Below are 19,403 nucleotides of genomic sequence, written 5' to 3' on the forward strand. Positions count from 1 at the left end.
GCTGCTGGGAGGAGGAAAAGGAGTCCAGGGTCATTCATTTTCCATTCATTTGACAGCCCAACATTTGACCTGAATGCTTCACACCCACACTGCACACAGTACTCCATTTATAATACAACTCGAGAAGGGTACATACTACTCCATCCACAGCTCAGTGAAGGGACATATACTACTCTACTCACAATTCAACAAAGGGGTAATTTACTAGCTACCTTGGGGACCCAGGTTATCTGTCTGGAAATACTGCAGGTGATCTGTGTGGAGGCTGCAGGCTCACTCTCCTGCAAACAGTAGCTGTAGCACCACCGGCTTTAAAGTCCAGCAGACCTCTGGCCAAGTCAGGTAGCAGAGGATCGAGGGCTTGGGTGGCCCCCAAATATGATTCTCCGCCAAAACGAGGCGCCTTTGTCTGCTGGACTGAAAAGGGAAGGTAGACTGGCTTCCTCTATGGGCGACCTTCGTGACTCTGGACAAAGAGACCTGCTCATTCTCAGACTTGGGAAAGAGGATTAAGCCGGGAAAGATGGGGACAAGTCCGCCGCAACCCTACAATGGGAAGTAGAGGGCACCCAGCAACCCGACCCTAGGAGCCCAGCACTCTGGGCGGGAGAGGCGGTGGCTGAGGCAGGAAGAGGAGGAGGAGAGTGAGGAGGGACGCGCCAGGTCAGCCCGCGCTCCTGCGGCGCAGGGCGGGGTTGGGCCGGTCCGCCTGCGCGCAGGTGAGCGAGCCGGGGCGGAGCGCAGCTGCGCCGGGCTTGGGCGCCTGCGGCCGCCGCTCCGAGCCACCGGTCACAGTCGCTTTCCCCACCGAGGCCGAGGCGTCCGGAAGACATGGCCGGCCTGAACTGCAGGGTCACGATCGCACTGCTAGGGGTCCTGCTGCTGGGGTCGGCGCGCCTGCAGCGCGGGGCAGGTGAGTGCCGGGCTATGGACGTGGGTGGCGCGGAGTGGTGAGCTAGCCAGCCAGCCGAGTCCGGGCGGGGAGGCGGCGGAGGGACGCAGGGTGCGAGGGTGCGAGGGTGCGGAGAGGGCGGGGGCGGCGAAGCCAAAACGCTTAGGTGGCTCCGGGTCCCAGGGGACTGTCCGGCTTCTGGGCGGGCCGCGTCGGGCGTGTTGGCCTTTCCCTCCTGGAATCAACTTTGCCCTCGGCACGTGAGCGTGTCGCCGATCCAGGAGGCTCCTGGTCCTGGAGGATAAGGCCAGTGCTGGCTGAGAAGGCGGAAAAAGGAGCGCCCCGGAGCCGAGCCCAGGCGATAGGTCCAAATGGCTCGCCGTGCGCCCTGGGGTCTTTGCCGGGGTTCTTGAGGACACTCAGGCAGGGGGTGGAAGAGATCTTTTCTCTCCAGGCTTGCCCTCTACCTCCTCGCCTGGTCCAGGGAGAAGGTGCAAGAAAAGTGCTTTCGGGTCCGAATTTCCCACAAGATCCCCTTTTTCCCGTCCGCGCGCTGCCTTCCCCTCTCCTAAAGTTGAAGAGCATTAATGCGAAAGTGAACGCGCCCAGATTTCTTTTAGGCGTCCCAGAGAAAGCTGCCAGGCGTTTGCGCCGCCACGGAGGCTGGACATTCCCGCGCCCCTCGCGCTTGTGGGCGGTGGACAACGGCAGGAGGCTGTTGTTCCAGGGATGTGTTTAAATTTTGAGTTGTCCCGGTTGGGGGAAGGGACGGTCACGTCCCAGCAACCTGTGCCAGCCAGGAAATGCTCTGTGGGCCCTGGAAGTATAGAACATAGTAAATAACCTGGTTTCTTCATGTAAGAACTTGATGTGAGGCTAGTACAGGTTTCGCGAGATTAGTACAGGTTTTGTGTTTTTTAAATAGAGTGCTCCATGAAGCCGTGCGGGTTTAACTCCCTTTGCTGCATTTAAGGTGGGTTGGTGTTTGAGGTAGGTAAATTAGATTAAGGAATAAAGGACGCAGGTGAGGTTGAACTTGGGCGTCCCGGTGACTGCCATCATTACAGATATAAGAAAGGAGCTTGTAAAATATCAATATAAGCTCCAGGAATGCTTCCTCGTTCATTCTTCAACATCAGGTGACATATTGCTGCATAACAGAAAATTTAAAACCTCATTTAAGCCACGGCATGAATTATATATATATATGATGAATTATATATATATGATGAATTACATATATATATTAGATGAATTATATATATATATTTAAATTAGAATATATATATATATTTAATGAAATATATATATATATATATATTAGAGACAGGGCCTCAGTATGTTACCCAGCTGGTCTCGAACTCCTGAGCTCAAGTGATCCTCCCACCTGAGCCTCCCAAAGTGCTGGGATTACAGGTGTGAGCCGCTGCGCCTGGCCAATGAATTTTTACTATAATTTCTTAGGACTGAATTTTCAAGATTCTCTTTGAATAAAAAATAGATTAAGAATAAAAAGGAAGTGAAAATATGTGTAAATGTGTGCTGAGAAAAAAGTGTGCCTACAAATCTTGGAGCTGTATTGAAACTCTGGGAATTGTTTGAGATATTTTTGGCTTTCTGTGATAACAGTAGAGAACTCCTCCAGGAGAATAGGGTGTAAATCAAGGCATTGCTAATAATGAGAGCCTCTGTTCCTGGTCTCATTTCTCCCTGTGATCTGGGGAGGCTGCCATTTTGGTCATGAGTAGCTCCAGTGGAGTCCCTTCCAGGAAGTCCTTGACTGGCTGAGCCCTGTCTTGTGGTTCAATATATATATAAATACGTAGAAGCCTAGGACCTTTCCCTTTCACTTTCTTAAGTTCCTCCCTATGGTCTCAGGAACCAGCCCTTTGAGGCCACATCAGGCTCAATTGAGAGCTTTTGTGGTTGGAGCAGTTGCCTGTAGTCTTGAGGATCTAACTGGCAAAGGCCTTTGAGAAGTTCCTGGAGCCTGTCCTGAAAGGATAAAGCCAGAGTCCTGGCACAGTGCGTTTGTTTTATAAATCTGGGAAGTCTCTTAACAAGGAAATACTCAGCAGAGTAAAAATGAACTTGGTGTCACTGCAGAGCTGAAGGGTAAAGGAAAGCTTGTGTCTTGGTGTGACTTAGGTATCCCCACCAACTCCTCTATTTTTGGGAGTGAATCACTGGTTACTTTGGGATTACAGCCTTTTGAAAACCTCAGTTTGGTTGCTTTCTAAGAACCACTCAGATACCAGAATCCAGGTCAATGACCCCGATCTTGCCACCACTGTTTCTTGCCAAAAATGTGAGTAGACAGATCCAATGATGTGTTTACACACCCTGGGTGAGTGTGGGTGTTCATTATATTTCCGATTCAAATGAGGAACTACTGGTTGTTGTCTGGAATGTGTAACTGACAGGGCTGATGAGCCTCCCTCCTCCACATCCCCACAGATAGGCATGACGTGGAGTCAGACATGTTAGCCCCAGGGCTCACCTCAGCTGCTGCCATTTCATCTGTGATGGTTGCACACCTTGCATATACACACACACACACTCTTCTGGTCATTCTCCCTGGCTATCAATGTGGGTGAAGGAAGTTAATAATTAAGATGTTTTAAGTAGCATATGGCTATTGTAGAAAAAGTGACAATAAATATACCCAAAATGGAAAAAAATTATCTATGAGCAAACTGCCTTGTTCGCTTTGATGCAGCCTCCTCATTGTGTGCACATGCACGCTCATGAACACAAACCAAAACTGGGAGCATCCCATTGTACGGCTTTAACCAGTCCCCAATTGTTGGACATTTAGGTTGCTTCCAGTTTTTCCTGTTAGAACATGTCCAACAATGTTACTTGTATCAATTTTAATAGGTCTTATTCAGTGAAAAGGCACTTGAAATTACGTAGCACAGATTAGAAAATAACACAAAGGGTGAACCATTACCATCATGTTGCAGAGGTTATAAAATAGTACGAACTGGATTATCCCATTTTGATATATCTGAGAATGTGTTCTTTGGCTGTGCTGCTCTGCATGCTCTTATTTTGTCCAGCTACAGTTCTGGAAGCAGCGCTGCTGGGATGAAGAGTAGAGAGGCTCTTAGGACTTTGGATGAGTGTTTCCGTGTTACCCGTGGAGAGCCTGTCCTGGTGTGCTTCCCAGCCATCGATGTGTTAGTGCCTGTTTCTCACATTCTCCCAGGCTCTCCTCATTGTTGTTTCACCAGCATCTATGGAAGAAGCGTTTTCCTCTCTCCAATTTGGCAAATAGGATCTGGACCGTGTTAGTAGATTCTCAAGAGTCTCAGAAGCACCACCCTAGCTAGATGTTACTAATAGCTCACTAGTGGTTTTTTTTTTTTGCCAAAAGAAAACAGAACTGGGTCTCTTGGCTTATAACACAAGCCTCACCTGCATTTTTGTCTAGCAGTGCTGACCTGGGTTTGGATGGCAAGGGGTGAGGTGAGAAGTGGGTAGGGAGAAGAGTCAGCTGGTCAGAAAGACCCCTGATTGACGTCAGTGTGGGTGGGACAGTGAGAGATGATAAGACTACTGATGTGGGGGACCTGTGGCTAGGATTCTCTGCCTTGGTGGTTAAGAAAGTTTATATCTAGCTGGGCATGGTGGCTCACACCTATAATCCCAACATTTTCGGAAGCTGAGGGGGTCAGATCACCTGAGGTTAGGAGTTCAAGACCAGGCTGGCCAACATGGTGAAACAACGTCTGTACTAAAAAATACAAAAATTAGCCGGACATGGTGGTGCACACCTGTAATCCCAGCTATGTGGGACACTGAGGCATGAGAATCACTTGAACACAGGGGACAGAGGTTGCAGTAAGCCGAGATCATGCCACTGCACCCCAGCCTGGGCAACAGAGCAAGACTTTGTCTCAAAAAAGAAGAAAAGTTTATACCCCTTAATTATGATTCTAAATTGTAAAAATTATGCCTCAGTCAAATTATTCCAAACCACTTCCCACAACCTTGTAATTTGCCCATAATCTCCTGGGCAGCTGGCAGCATTTTAGACAACCAGATGAGGAGCACCAATTCCTTCCCTCACCTCTTTGTAGCCCTGGGTTTGTATCTGGTCCGTGAGTTCTTAAAAGTATGAACTACTACTGCTACTTGTAATAGCCAACACATTGAGCATTTGCTGTGCCTGCCACTCCTCTGAGGGTTTTGCACATAGGCATATTCTGATTAACATCAGTAATCTATTCCTGAAAAACAGACATTCTGCATGAAAGCACTAAGCAACACCATACATCTCATTATTTCATGTGGGAAAAATTATAGCAACCCACTGCACAGCGACACAAAATCTCTAACAGTTTCTGAAAGCGTGATGAAACACAGGAAGATAACCTTATATAATTAACCAATCCCGTTAAGCATAAAGTGCATAAGACATCACTTGAGGACCACCAAACCATGTACTTGGTTGTTTGCAAACAGTTGCTTTGTGTTCAGTAACATAGGGCACCTCCCTTTGTTGATACTTGATCCTGACATTTTTTTTTTTTTTTTTTTTTTGAGCTGGAGTCTCACTCTGTCACCCTGGCTGGAGTGCGGTGACATCATCTCAGCTCACTTCAACCTCTACTTCGTGGGTTCAAGTGATTCTCATGCCTCAGCCTCTCGGGTAGCTGAGATTACAGGTGTGCCCCACCATGAGCAACTAATTTTTGTATTTTTAGTGGAGGTGGGGTTTCACCATGTTGGCCAGGCTGGCCTCAAACTCCTGGCTTCAAGCAATCCACCTGCCTCGCTTTCCCAAAGTGCTGGGATTATAGGCGTGAGCCACTGTGCCCAGCCAGATCCTGACATTCTTGATCCTATTGTATTTGGAATAGAAATCAAGACTTTCTGAACATAATTTTGTTTAAAATGTGTTGAGTTTGGAGATGTAAACATACATATTTCTGAAATAGACATTGGCCAAAAATAACTTTGATAGATGAAACATAAGTTCACAGTGTTCTACGATAAAAATGAAGTGATTTTCTCCTGAGAGAATGTAAATGAGGGAGGTGGTCTGGAGTTGGTCTGCATGTCATTTAGCTCTTCATCCTCAAGCAAGTACTCCTACTAACCTCCTGTTAGTAAGCACGGAGAGGTGACGTGACTTGCCAGGGCACCCTAGCTGGTATGTAACGATGCTGAGCTGGCAGCCCTAGGAGTATGACTCCAGAACCCAGCTCGGTAATAGGACTGCAAGGCCAGTAAATGCCTCCCCTCAAGGCGTGAATATTCTCAAATAATAAATTTGGGAATGTCTTGAAAAAGAAAATTAAAACTGTTTCCTGAGCACAGATGGCAGTAACTTTCTTTAAGTTTTAAATGAAGTACGAATGATCCTACCCTCAGTGACAGAAGATCAAAGGTTCTGGGTGAAATGTGCCAAATGCAAAAATGTACGAGGTGACAATCTGCTGCCTTTGCCTGGGTAAATACAGTCTCCAGAAATGAGTTTTATCAACTCCCTCAGTCCAAAGATTGTATAGAGTTGAAGTCAGGCTGTTGTCTTTATTTTGGGTCTGCCTACTTCCTTGGCATCTGCCATGTCACAAAACCACTGGAGCCATGAGAGGGCTTCTGCAATTCTTGATGACGTGTGGTCCAGCTGGGAGCTGAGCTAGAATGGTGTACATCCAGGCACATGCCATATGCATCCAAACAGATGCCTTATCTTCTGTTACTGACCTGAAGGCAGGAACATCTGACCATCTCAAACAAGGACGTTTGGCTAAAACAATGTTTAACCCCAGGAACAACTTAGAGCAGGCAAGCAGTTTCTGGGACATCACAGAGAATGTGGAGGTGGTAAGATGAAGCCCCTCCTGAGTTTGAAGAACTCTTGGCATCTCTTGGACCCAGGTAGACACTCGACTCCTACACAGAGTGGCCACCAGCCATAGTGGAGAGGCACATATCACACCAAGAACCAAACAACATGGTGGGATGTGTTATTATCTGCTACTGCTCATACTGGAAGTCTGTGCTTTTCTGGAGTCTGACCAGGGACAGTGTCAGGAGGGTCCAGCCTGTGTTGATGGGCTGTCTTCACGTCAACTGCCCTGTGGACAAGTCTCACTGGAGTTGCATCCTAGGCCACCTCCAAGGATACAAACACCAGGCTCTCTGGGTCACTGCTTCTGAGTTCTTGCTCACTGCTGCATTCCCCATGTCCTCAGACTGCACATCCCAAAGGGCTCAGCTTCCCAGCTGGAAATTGGTGGAGGGAGGAGGGCAGAGAAATGGAAGGACTGGAGCCAAAGGCCTCATGGGCTCAGAGTTGCCTTTCCAGCTTTTTGGAGACAGCCTCACTCAGACAGGCTTTGGAGTTGGTCAATGCTTGGTTCAAATCCTGACTCCACCGCTTATTAAGCAGGTGAGCTGGGCAAGGTGCTCAACCTGTAGGGACAGCAGCACCCTGAGGCTGGCTGGAGGCCTGAATGAAATGATGTGTGCAGTAGTCTGGCCTAGAACAAATTCCTTAATTAGTGAGAATTGTCATGACTTTGTGCTATAGTTTGGATGATTGTTTCCTCCAAATCTCATGTTGAAATTTGATCCCCGGTGCTGGAGGTGGGACCTAATGGGAAGTGTTGGGTCATGGGGGTGGATCCCTCGGGGGTGAGTGGGTTCTTAACTCTGTTAATTTCCAAGAGAGCTGGTTGTTAAAAAGAGCCCGTCAGGAGCCCCTTGCCCTTGCTGCTTCTTTCGCTGTGTCATCTCTGCACAGCAGCTCCCCTTTGCCTCCTGCCATGAGTGGAAGCAGCCTGAGGCCCTCATCAGATGCTCAGTCTTGAACCTTTTAGCCAGCAGAACCATGAGCTAAATAAACCTCTTTTCTTTTCTTTTTTTATTTTGAGACAAAGTTTTTGCTCTGTTGCCCAGGCTGGAGTACAGTGGCGTGGTCTCAGCTCACTGCAATCACTGCCTCCTGGGTACAAGCGATTCTCCTGCCTCAGTCTCCTGAGTAGCTGGAATTACAGGCGCCCGCCACTTAACCTGGCTAATGTTTGTAGTTTTAGGAGAGACAGGGTTTCAACATGTTGTCCAGGCTGGTCTCGAACTTTTGACCTCAGGTGATCCACCCCACTCAGCCTCAGCCTCCCAAAGTGCCAGGATTATAGCTGTGAGCCACTGGGCCCAGCCAAATCTCTTTTCTTTATCAATTACCCAGCCTTAGGCATTCCTTTATAGCAACACAAAACAAACTAAGACACTTTGATTATTTGAATCAGGCCCAAGAAGAACATCTTGTTATTCAATAGGCAGACAACCTAGACCAAAATTATAGGCTCTCGTAGTCTGTATAACCAGGTCTCTAGCAGGAGACCTTAAGATTGTTTCAGACACTTGCTTCCTACACGCTATGCTTGGGTTACTATCCCAGTGCAGTCGACTTTGGGCTCGTATAAGGATACCTGTGGAAGAAATTCCTAGAAGTGAAGCTGCTCGGTAAAAAGCTGTATGAAGTTATTTTAAAAGACACTAGAACAAGTTTTTGAAAACTCTTTTGTGAGCAAGTGCCTGCAGACACATGAATTTCCTGTTAGCCAAGGAACTGACTGGTCCAGTTTTATGACAACTTAGTGTCATGCCCAATTACACTTGAGATGGGAGTGGAAACTACGCCAGTGGTCGCCTGGGGATTGCAGCTATCTTCGTGACTGGGTGTTATTAGCCAAGACGGCTGGAGTGTGCCCGTCTGTGAAACCAGAGCTAGAGCTCCATGGAGGGAAGCCTGGCAGGGCCCTGGCCTTTAATCTGTGCTGAGAGATGGAGGATTACTCTGGAACTGGCTTGGAAGTTTCTGACAGTCTTATCAGGCACTTCTGCCTTGGCCTATATCTGTCAGGGCCAAGTGCTTATCTTCACAGAACATAGAAAATATTTTTCTTTTCCTTTTCTTTTCTTTTCTTTTTTTTATTTTTCCTTTGAGACAGAGTTTCGCTCTGTCACCCAGGCTGGAGTGCAGTGGCATAATCTCAACTCACTGCAGGCTCCGCTTCCCAGGCTCCAGCAATTCTCCTGCCTCTGCCTCCTGGGTAGCTGGCATTACAAGTGTGTACCACCATGCCCGGCTAATTTTTTTGTTTTTTTAGTAGAGATGGGGTTTCACCATGTTGACCAGACTGGTCTCAAACTCCTGATCTCAGGTGATCTGCCCACCTTGGCCTCCCAAAGTGCTAGGATTATAGGTGTGAGCCACCATGCGTGGCCTAGAAGACATTTTTCAAGTTGTAAACAGTGCTTGGGTCATCTAGCAGAAGCCCACCACAATCAGAATGGTGCCAAACCCTCCACATAACTTTTTTGTTTTTGAGACAGAGTTTCACTCTTGTTGCCTAGGCTGGAGTGCAATGGTGCAATCTCGGCTCACCACTACCTCCGCCTCCAGGGTTCAAGTGATTCTTCTGCCTCAGCCTCCGAGTAGATGGGATTACAGGCATGTGCCACCACACCTGGCTAATTTTGTATTTTTAGTAAAGACAAGTTTTCTCCACGTTGGTCAAACTGGTCTTGAACTCCCAACCTCAGGTGATCCACCTGCCTTGGCCTCCCAAAATGCTGGGACTATAGGCATGAACCACAAAACCCAGCCAACATAACTTCTTCTAGCCCCACTGGCCTCTGCCTCTGCCAGGAATACAACTCAAGTTCCAGGCAGGAACCTGGAATGCTGGTGGGAAGGTGTGTCCCACTGGCATCTTCCCCTCCTTGCCCTAGTTACTAGGGAAGGGAAATAACCCAAATGCTCATGGTTAGAAGCAGGCTAGGTAAATTACGCTACAGCCAAACAATGGGATGTTAGGCAACTGTTTAAAAGAATGAGGTAAGTCTTTGTAAGCTAATCTGGAGTAACCCCCAAGATATATTACGGAGAGAAAAACACAAGGATCAGAACAGTCAAGTATGGCATGCAATCTTTTGGCAAAATAAAATGAAATAGGGATGGTACATAAATACACATTCGCATATTCATAGATTACTTCTGGAATAGTGTACAAAAACTGGTAATAATGGTTGCCTTTGGGAACAGAACCAGATTCAAGGGTAAGAGAATGACTTTTTACATTTTGTTTTACTTTACAGCTAGTGCTCGACTTACGACCACGATTGGGACCAGCAGACCAGTCGTAACACGATTTGGTCGTAAGTTGAGTAGGCTATATGTACAGTTGAAATGGTGCACACGGAGATGGTAGTGCTGCCAGAAGCTGGTCCGCACTGTCGTACGCCCAGCTGGGCAACGTTTGCACTGCCAGACGCGGAGCAGTCATGGCTAGCGATTGTGGTCGTAAAGTTGAATGGTCGTAAGTTGCATAGGTCGTAAGTCGATCAATACCTGTATTTTGTACTTCATGTATTATTTATCTAAATGTAAAAGTATTTTTCAGCTCTGTTGAGGTATAATGTATATACCAACAAACTCACTAGTGTCAATTGTGTAATTCAATGGATCTTGTTATAACATTTCCATCATCCTGCAAAGTTCCCCCAGATTCCTTTGCAATAAATCCGTACGCCTTAGCCCCTGGCAACCACTGATTTGCCTTCTATCACCGTAGTTTTGCCTTTAAAATATTTTAAAAATAAAAACAATTTAAAACCAGGTATGAATATAGCACTCACTAGTTTTGTTACATTAAAACAAATTTCCCAAGTATAGACCCCATCTTCAAAAAAGCCTGAAGTTAGTTTCTGCAAGAATTTGGTTGTGTAGAAGGGATGGAGTAGAAGTGTTAAGTTGTTAGAAATCGAGGCGCTGACGACCCAAAAAATGCCTTCTCAACTTGGAACAGCTTTTCATGAAGAGCAACTTGTGATTTTTTTTTTCTTTTTCCTCTATCTACTTTTAGGGCCTATCACTGAGCAGGCCTAGAGAACTTGATTTATTATTTGATTGATAACTGGAGATCATCTGTAAGAACAAAGCAGAATATAGCGGGGATTAATGCTTCATTGCCACAAATTTTCTAAATGAGTTTTGTTCCCATCCTCCTCTTTCTTCCTTAGCAATAACTCTCAGCGGCAGGGCCAGCTCCTACTGTAAGGAGGGAATACGGTTCATGAAAAGGAAAGTACTTTGACCCACCGTCTCTCTCCCTTTCAGGAAGAACCATCTGCTTTCTTTCTTCCACCCACCCATATGATGTGCTTTGAAGCCAGGCTTCTCAAAACTCCCATCTCAGCATTCTTGGTTCCTCAACTTAGTTTTTCACATCCCTGAATTCTTAAAAGATTTTGAAAAGATCTAGCCCAGTCCAAGTTCATTTTGGTGACAAATTCTGTTCATTCCGTAGCTATTGGAGGCCCCTTGTGTGTCTAGCTCTGTGTGCCCTTATCCCTTGCCCTCCAAGCGCTCACCATCTGGAAGGGATTCAAACATGGAAAGCAGGGGGCTACAAATTGGTGGCCTAGGAGGCTTGGCCTAGTTCTGTTTTGCACGTTTTGAAAAAACCTAAATGACAAAGTAGTTGGTAGAGCTTGCACCCTCTAATTCAACAAAGATCCTCTTCTGTATGCTGCCTTTCAATATTTGAATTTGTGACACTTCCCAGTGTAATCAGTACAGCAAAAGGTGTAGGTATAAGAATTGAAATAAAGGTTGCAATAAAACTCTTGCAAGACAAGAGAAAGAGGAGGACAAGATATTCTCCTGGTGCCTGAGATCTGTGGTGCATCTTTAACAAAACCCTGAGTTTGGCCCTGGAGCAGAGGTATAGCTCTGTTATGAATTACCAATAACCCCACAGTGTTTTTTTTTTTCTTTGATATTTAAAATGGCATCTCCCACCATCTCTGAAATGACAACTTGCTAAGTGACCCACTATCTGGAAAGATGTAATTCAGAGTTAATGCATCAATATCTGATTTATAACTGGAGACCACCTACAAGAGCAAAGCAGAATATAGTCTAATGAGGATTAAATTCTTGATTACTCCGAATTTTCTAGCTCGTGTTTCATTCCAAGCCTCCTTTTCCTCCCTTGGCACTAGCTCTTAGCAGTAGGGCCAACTTCTACTGTAAGGAAGGGCTGTAGAAAGTGCTCTGCCCCACAGTGTCTCTCCCTTTCAGGAAGAACCATCTGTTTCTTTCTTCCACCCACACACGCAATGTGCTTTGGAGCCAGGCTCACAAAACCCATCTCAGCAGTCTTGGGGCCTCAACTTAGTTTTTCATATGCCTGAATTTTTGGCATATTTATCTTAAGATCACTGGCTGGTCCCAACATCGACACTGTCTCGTTGCCAGTAATGACCATCCTAGTTGATGTGACACCTTCCATAATGGCTGTCCCTGTTCCTGTAACCTCATCATGATGGCCAAACACCTTTTATAATGGCTGTCCTCATTGACGCAACACCTTTCACGTCAGTACCTCTTATTGCAGTCACCCTTGTGGATGTACCTTCCACCGTGACCATCCTTGTTGATACAGTATGTTCCATGATGGCCTTCCTCATTGACGTAACACCTTCCAAAGGTAACCAACTTCTGATGTTGGTCATTTTGGAGAATGGTCTGTAATGGCCATCTTATTGACATAACACCTCCTGGAGACCGCCCTAGGCCCCCTGAGTGAGGAAGGCATGTGTCTGACTGGCCCCAAAGATCTCCTGAGTGTGCTGCGTTTTGTTGCTGATCTGTTTACCCCAGGCTGCCTGGTTTGCTGTGGAATCATATTATTGACCTGGCTTGTGGTCATGTGCAACAGCTTCATTCAGAAACCTATTTCCCATCTCAGGCTGTGTGGCTTGCTCTCCCATCCCCCCTTTAAGATTGCTGGACACAACAACAGCAACAATAAAAATAGCGTTAATCCCTAGTCCCTGAAACAGAAGGTTTAAACTGAGGGATGTATTCCCAGTTGGCTGCCCTGGCCCCTGGAATGGCACTGCAGCCACACTTCCCAGTCAAGTCCCCTGAGTGATCAAGAGGTTGCGGCTTTGCAGTTAAGAAACAAGCAGATCTAAGGCCTCAAAAACATGGGTTTCTCCCCTTGCTTAGTGGGTACTTAGTGGAGGCTGACAACCCAAATGGTCACTTCCTCTCACACCCTGGCTGCCGTGGGTGGGTGCTGCAGTCTGTCCTTCCAGGGCAGCAAGAAAGGAGCGGGGGCGGGGAGTGAGTCAGCTGGTGGTCATCCTTCAGACCACGGTGAAGCAGAGGGTGGATTGCTGCCAGCGTATGTCAAGTAAAGGCAGTGACGGAGGTGGTGAGGACATCAGAGATAGAGGAAGAGCAGATGCTGTTCCTGATTGATTGCCCGGGGCTTGTAATTAATGAGGAAGAGTTTGGGGGACTCTGAGAGGCAACATTATAGGCAAGGGGGGGACCACGCTAGGGAGAGAGTCTCACTAGGGAGAGCAGTTGTGAAGGGCTGCTAACCTCTTTCCTACCTACAGAACATTCTCTGGAGCCACTGCAGCCTGCTCACTAGTGTAAAGGGAAAGGTGGACAGTCAGAGTGGCATTTGGGACAGAAAACACCAGCACTCCTCTCTGCTGCTGGTGTTGAATGGTACACGCTGAAACGTGTCTCTAACCACCACTCTTCTCCAGCTGGGGTGCAGTGCAAACACTTGGTCCCAGGCTGCCCAGCTTGTGACCTTAGAGGAGCAGAAGGTACATGGACCTTGGAATCAGGGCAGGCCTGGGCTTGAAACTCAGCTGTGTACCTTCCCGGTGTGTGTTTAAACAGTTTACCTAAAGAAAATGTCTAGAAATGGCCAACACATGGCAGAGGCTGAACAAATGACAGCTGCTAAATTATTACCACCATTCCTAGACGCCCTCTCCCACCTGCCTTCAGCCTTGGCCAGTACCTACACAGCCTACCTCTTCTGGATTCTGGATTTTAAAGCCAGCCTCCCCACTGGATTGCTCCTTGATCTCTGGTTTTTGTCTGGGGCTCATGCTCAGCCCACAGGTCTGGGTAAGAAGACCAGCCTTATCTTGGCCTTATCATCACCTTGTCTCTGACCCACTCATTTGCCTCCCTTCTGTCACCTTCCAACATCTAGAGGTTAAAGCTTTACAGTAAATCCAAAGTTTTAGACATCCTTGTTGATATAACATTTTCATAAAGGCTGGCTTGCTTACATAACACCTTCCGTGTGGTAATTCAGCTCAGAACGGGAGGCTCAGCATCCCAAACAATACCTTGTATTTGTCCAAACTTCTTTCCTTGAGCACCTCAGCAGGTCCTACAAACCACCCCATCTTTCCCTACCTGGTATCCCATCTAATTAAGAGTTCTTGGCTGGGAGCAGTGGCTCACACCTGTAATCCCAGCACTTTGGGAGGCCAAGGCAGGTGGATTACGAGATCAGGAGTTCGAGACCAGCGTGGCCAACATGACGAAACCCCATCTCTACTAAAAATACAAAAATTAGCCGGGCATGGTGGTGGGGGCCTGTAATCACAGCTACTCGGGGGACTGAGGCAGAAGAATCACTTGAACCTGGGAGGCAGAGGCTGCAGTGAGCCGAGATCATGCCACTGCACTCTACCCTGGGTGACAAGAGCAAGACTCCATCTCAAAAAAAAAAAAAAAAGGGTTCTGTATTGGTTTTCTATTGCTGCATAACAAATTGCCAGAAACTTGGTATCATAAAACACCTGTTAGCTCACAGTTCTGTAGGTCAGAAGTCCAGAAACGTGCTGGGTGTGGTGGCTTACACCTGTATTCCCAGCACTTTGGGAAGCCGAGGCAGGTGGGTCACTTGAGGTCAGGAGATCGAGACAAACCTGGCCAACATGGTGAAACCCCATCTCTACTAAAAATACAAAAGCTGGCCAGATGTGGTGACACCTGCCTGTAATCCCAACTACTCGGGAAGCTGAGGCAGGAGAATTGCCTGAACCCAGGAGGCGGAGGTTGCGGTGAGCCGAGATCGCACCATTGCATGCCAGCCTGGGTAACAAGAGCGAAACTCCGTCTCAAAAAAAAAAAAAAAAGTTCAGAAACGTACATACAGCATGGTTGGGTTCTCTGCTCAGGGTCTCAAAAGGCTGAGATCAAGATGTTAGCCAGGCTACATTCTCAAGAGGAGCTTGTGGTGCTCTTCTCCGTATGTTGGTTATAGCAGAATTCAGTTCCTGTGGCTGTAGGTCTGAGGTCCCCCTTTCCTTGCTGGCTTTCAACCAATGCTGCTCTCAGTTTTCACAGACCACCTGCATTCCTTGCCATGTGGCCCCCTCCATTTTCAACACTAGCTACAGAGACTCTCCCTTATGTTGAATTGCCCAGCCTCTTTCAAGAAAGAGTTCAGCTAATAAGGCCAGACCCACCCAGGACAGTCTCCCTTTCAAGTTAACAGTGTCATTCAACATGGCCTAATCAGATGAGTGATATCCCATCCCCCCGAAACTCAAGTGGAAGAGATTCTACAAGGATGTGGGTCACTAGAGGGCATCTTAGAATTCTGCCCGCCCCTGGATGCTGTGGCTCAGGGGCTCTGCTTCGTCTGCAGAAATGGTAATGATCATGGCCATCACTCTTTTTTTTCTTTTTTTTCTTTGAGACGGAATTTTGCTCTTGTTGCCCAGGCTGGAGTGCAATGGTGTGATCTCAGCTCACCGCAACCTCCGCCTCCCAGGTTCAAGTGATTCTCCTGTCTCAGCCTCCCAAGTAGCTGGGACTACAGGTGCCCACCACTACAGCTAGCTGATTTTTTTGTATTTTTAGTAGAGACAGGGTTTTACTACGTTAGCCAGGTTGATCTTGAACTTCTGACCTCATGATCCGCCCACCTCAGCCTCCCAAAGTACTAGGATTACAGGCTTGAGCCACTGCACCGGGCCATGGCCATCAGTTTTTGAGGGCCTGCCACGTGCCTGGTTTTGCACATGTGGTCTCATTCCTGTGCTTGTAAAAGCCCTGCACAGTTGATGTTTTTAACCAAATGCTGCAGATGAGAAACTTGTGGTTCAGAGAGGCCAGGTGGTTTGTCCACAGTGGCCCAGCCAAGGAACTGAAATGATGAGGCACGCAAGACGAGGTCAGGTGACGGGGGCCGCAGAACAGGTCTCTGTCTTAATAGAACCTCCCCTCCTACTGCCTTTTCCTCCTCCCCGTGAGTGGATTTTCAAAGCTGCAGGCTGAACTAACCTAGAGCTGAACATTTTGGTAGTGAAGCGTTTCCCTGATGCCACCCCACCCCGTCTATAGTGTTTTCCTTTGAGGGATGACGAATGGTAAGGTAGAAATAGCCAGATATAACCTTCTGGAAAAGCTCATTTTAAACTGAACTTTATTTTTAGTTTAAGCAGCTCATGGCTTATGTTCAGACAAGTAAAAACATTTTCTTTTATATGGCTTTTTTTTTTTTTTTTTTTTTTTTTTTGAGACAGAGTCTCGCTCTGTTGCCCAGGCTGGAGTGCAGTAGTATGACCTCGGCTCACTGCAACTTCTGCCTCCCAGGCTCAAGTGATTCCGCTGTCTCAGCCTCCTGAGTAGCTGGGATTACAGGCATGCCCCACCACGCCCAGCTAATTTTTGTGTTCTTTTTAGTAGAGACAAGGTTTCACCATGTTGGCCAGTCTCAAGCTCCTGACCTCCGGTGATCCATCCACTCCGGCCTCCCAAAGTGCTGGGATTACAGGCATGAGTCTTTCATGGCTCTTAATCGCCAAAAAAATGCAGTCCTGTCAGAACATTTCTCTCAGGCCTGTCCCCAGCAGAGTCCCTTATTCAGTGCATGGTCCACAAAGACCAAAGTAAGGTCCCTGAATGCAGTGGCCAACGGGCTGCACGACGTGCTGACCAGTTTTTCACTTATCAGGGAAATCCTTATTTTTCATGACCTTTTGCAATCTTTTATGTTTTCTAGTTATTAACATCATTTTTCTTTAAACAAGTTTCTCTCCCTCCCTTCCATAGTAATCCAGGGGATTACTGTGAAGATACATGAGTTTGAGACAATGTTGTTTTAGTCAATTTTTGGTTGGTATCCAAGTTAGTAATTAGCAATTAATTCTTACCTACATTATGCTAAATAAAATAAGCCAGATACAAAAGGACAAATACTGTCTGATTCCACTTAGATTAGCAGTCAAATTCACAGGGACAGAGTAGAATGCTGGATGCCAGGGCTGAGGAGAGAGATGAGAGTTATTATTTAATGGACACAGGGTTTCTGTTTAGGATAATGAAGACATTCCGGAGGTGGATGGTGGGAAGGGTTGCACAACAATGCTTCTGAACTACACACTTAAAAATGGTTAAAATGATAAAGTTTGTGTATGCATATTTGACTATAATAAAAAAGCAAAAAGAAATGTTTGCAGGGTTTATTTGTAGGTGATTTTTTTCCTTTTCTATTTTATTGAGTTGGGTTTTTTTTTCTACCACAATAAAAAAAAAAAAAATTTAAATAAGTGAAGCATAGGCCAGGCACGATGGCATGCACCTGTAATCCCAGCATTTGGGGAGGCTAAAGCTTGAGCCCAGGAGTTAAAGACCAACCTGGGCAACAAAGAAAGACCCCCGTCCCTACAAAAACAAAAATAAATATTAGCCAGGCATGGTGGCATGCGCTGGTGGTCCCAGCTACTCAGGAGACTGAGATGGGAATATTGCTTGAGCCCAGGAGGTCAAGGTCAAGGCTGCAGTGAGCTGTGATTGTGCCAATGCACTCCAACCTGAGCAACAAAACAAGACCCTGTCACCAAAAGAAAAAAAAATGAAGTATTCCTTATAATTCTATGGCTAGCTTTGTGAACGTACTATTGGTTTCTAAGGCTAGACTCTGTGTCTGCAAAAAAGGAAGTCTTGACACACGAGGAGGCTCCTCCCCTTACAAGGCCTGGGAACAATACCAGTAAGCAACTCCCCCGAGCATAACTCACTGCACTTAAGGTTCAGATCGTGAGGAAGGACCAACAGGTTTTTCTCCTCAATTTTCAGAGTTGTGCAAAAAACAGTTTGTTATAACACGAACCGTGAAGCCTTGCAAGAACCTAGTGCCTGGAGGGCAGAGACTTTGAATCATCTGTGGATGAGATCTTGTACCCAGCATCTTGCAGACACAAAGAGGGACTCAGAAGTGGATTGGTGCGTGTCCAGAAGGACGGCAGGAGAGGAGCTTCTCAGCATCAGAGAAAGTTTCACATAGCTATCAATGGTTTTTCTGAGTTTTAAGAATTCTTTTATTGTGTCTAGACACAGCCTCAAGCCTCTGATCCCAGCACTTTGGGAGGCCAAGGCAGGAGGATCACTTGAGCCCAGGAGTTCAAGACCAGTCTGAGCAACATAATAATACCCCATCTCTATAAAAATTAAAAAATTAGTTGGGCGTGGTGGCATGTGCTGGTGATCCTAGCTACCCAGGAGACTGAGGTGAGAGGCTTGCTTGAGCCTGGGAGGTCGAAGCTGCAGTGAACCAAGATCATACCACTGTTCTGCAGCCTGGGTGACAGAATGAGACTAAATCTCCAAAAAAAAAAGTTGTTTTATTGAGACTTAAGTACACAAATCTTAAGTGTATAGCTAGATGACTTTTAGGTATGTCTGTGTGTCTGTGTGTGTATATGAGTGTGTGTGTGTGTGTGTGTGTGTGTGTGTGTGTGTGTGTCTTATAACCAAGATTTGGAACATTCTAGTACTGCAGAATTTTCTCTCTTGCCCCTTTCTACTCACCTGCCCGCTTTCCCCACCCCAGGTTCACTATTCTGACTTATACAAGCACAGATTGGTTTTTGGTATAAATAGAATTTACATCAAGTCTCTCGTGTGTGGATTCTTGTTTAACCACCGCCCTGCTGACTTTGTGTCAGAAAAACTTGAATAACTGTTTAATCTCTGATAGCAAAGTTGGACCATTGGAATGAGGTACTCTGGGGGAATACTAAAGACACTGGAAATTCAGTAACTTCTAGACATTTAGCAGGTGAGGGAGGGGCACTGTGGGCCTTTGCGTATGTGTCCCTGAGTGTACATACAGGTGGGTTTTTTTTTTTTTTTTTGAGACGGAGTTTCGCTCTTGTTACCCAGGCTGGAGTGCAATGGCGTGATCTCGGCTCACCGCAGCCTCCTCCTCCCGGGTTCAGGCAATTCTCCTGCCTCAGCCTCCTGAGTAGCTGAGATTACAGGCACGCACCACCATGCCCAGCTAATTTTTTGTATTTTTAGTAGAGATGGGGTTTCACCATGTTGACCAGGATGGTCTCGATCTCTTGACCTCGTGATCCACCCACCTCAGCCTCCCACAGTGCTGGGATTACAGGCTTGAGCCACCGCGCCCGGCCTCAGGTGGGTGTTTTTTTTTTTCTCTTTTTTTTTTTCCTCAAAAATTTTTTATTGCATTTTAGGTTTTGGGGTACATGTGAAGATTGTTGCATAGGTACACACATGGCAGCGTGATGTGCTGCCTTCCTTCCCATCACCTATATCTGGCATTTCTCCCCTTGCTATCTCTCCCCAATTCCCCACCCCTCGCTGTCCCTCCCCTATTTTCCCCCCACAGACCCCAGTGTG

The 19,403-nt window shown here is 46.7% G+C and overlaps 1 protein-coding gene across 1 annotated transcript in view; it reads left to right on the forward strand.

Moving 5' to 3' along the window:
* Positions 1 to 687: 687 nt before the first annotated feature.
* Positions 688 to 19,403, forward strand: part of CDCP1 (CUB domain containing protein 1) — a 61,370-nt gene continuing 42,654 nt past the window's right edge. The window contains exon 1 of the mRNA XM_032298041.1: positions 688 to 913. Within this exon, the coding sequence (XP_032153932.1) occupies positions 832 to 913 (82 nt within the window). The 5' untranslated portion in view covers positions 688 to 831. The remainder of the gene's footprint in view (positions 914 to 19,403) is intronic.

Source organism: Sapajus apella, unplaced genomic scaffold (genome assembly GCF_009761245.1).
Source record: "Sapajus apella isolate SASKATOON/1434 unplaced genomic scaffold, GSC_monkey_1.0 scaffold38, whole genome shotgun sequence".
NCBI lineage: Eukaryota > Metazoa > Chordata > Mammalia > Primates > Cebidae > Sapajus > Sapajus apella.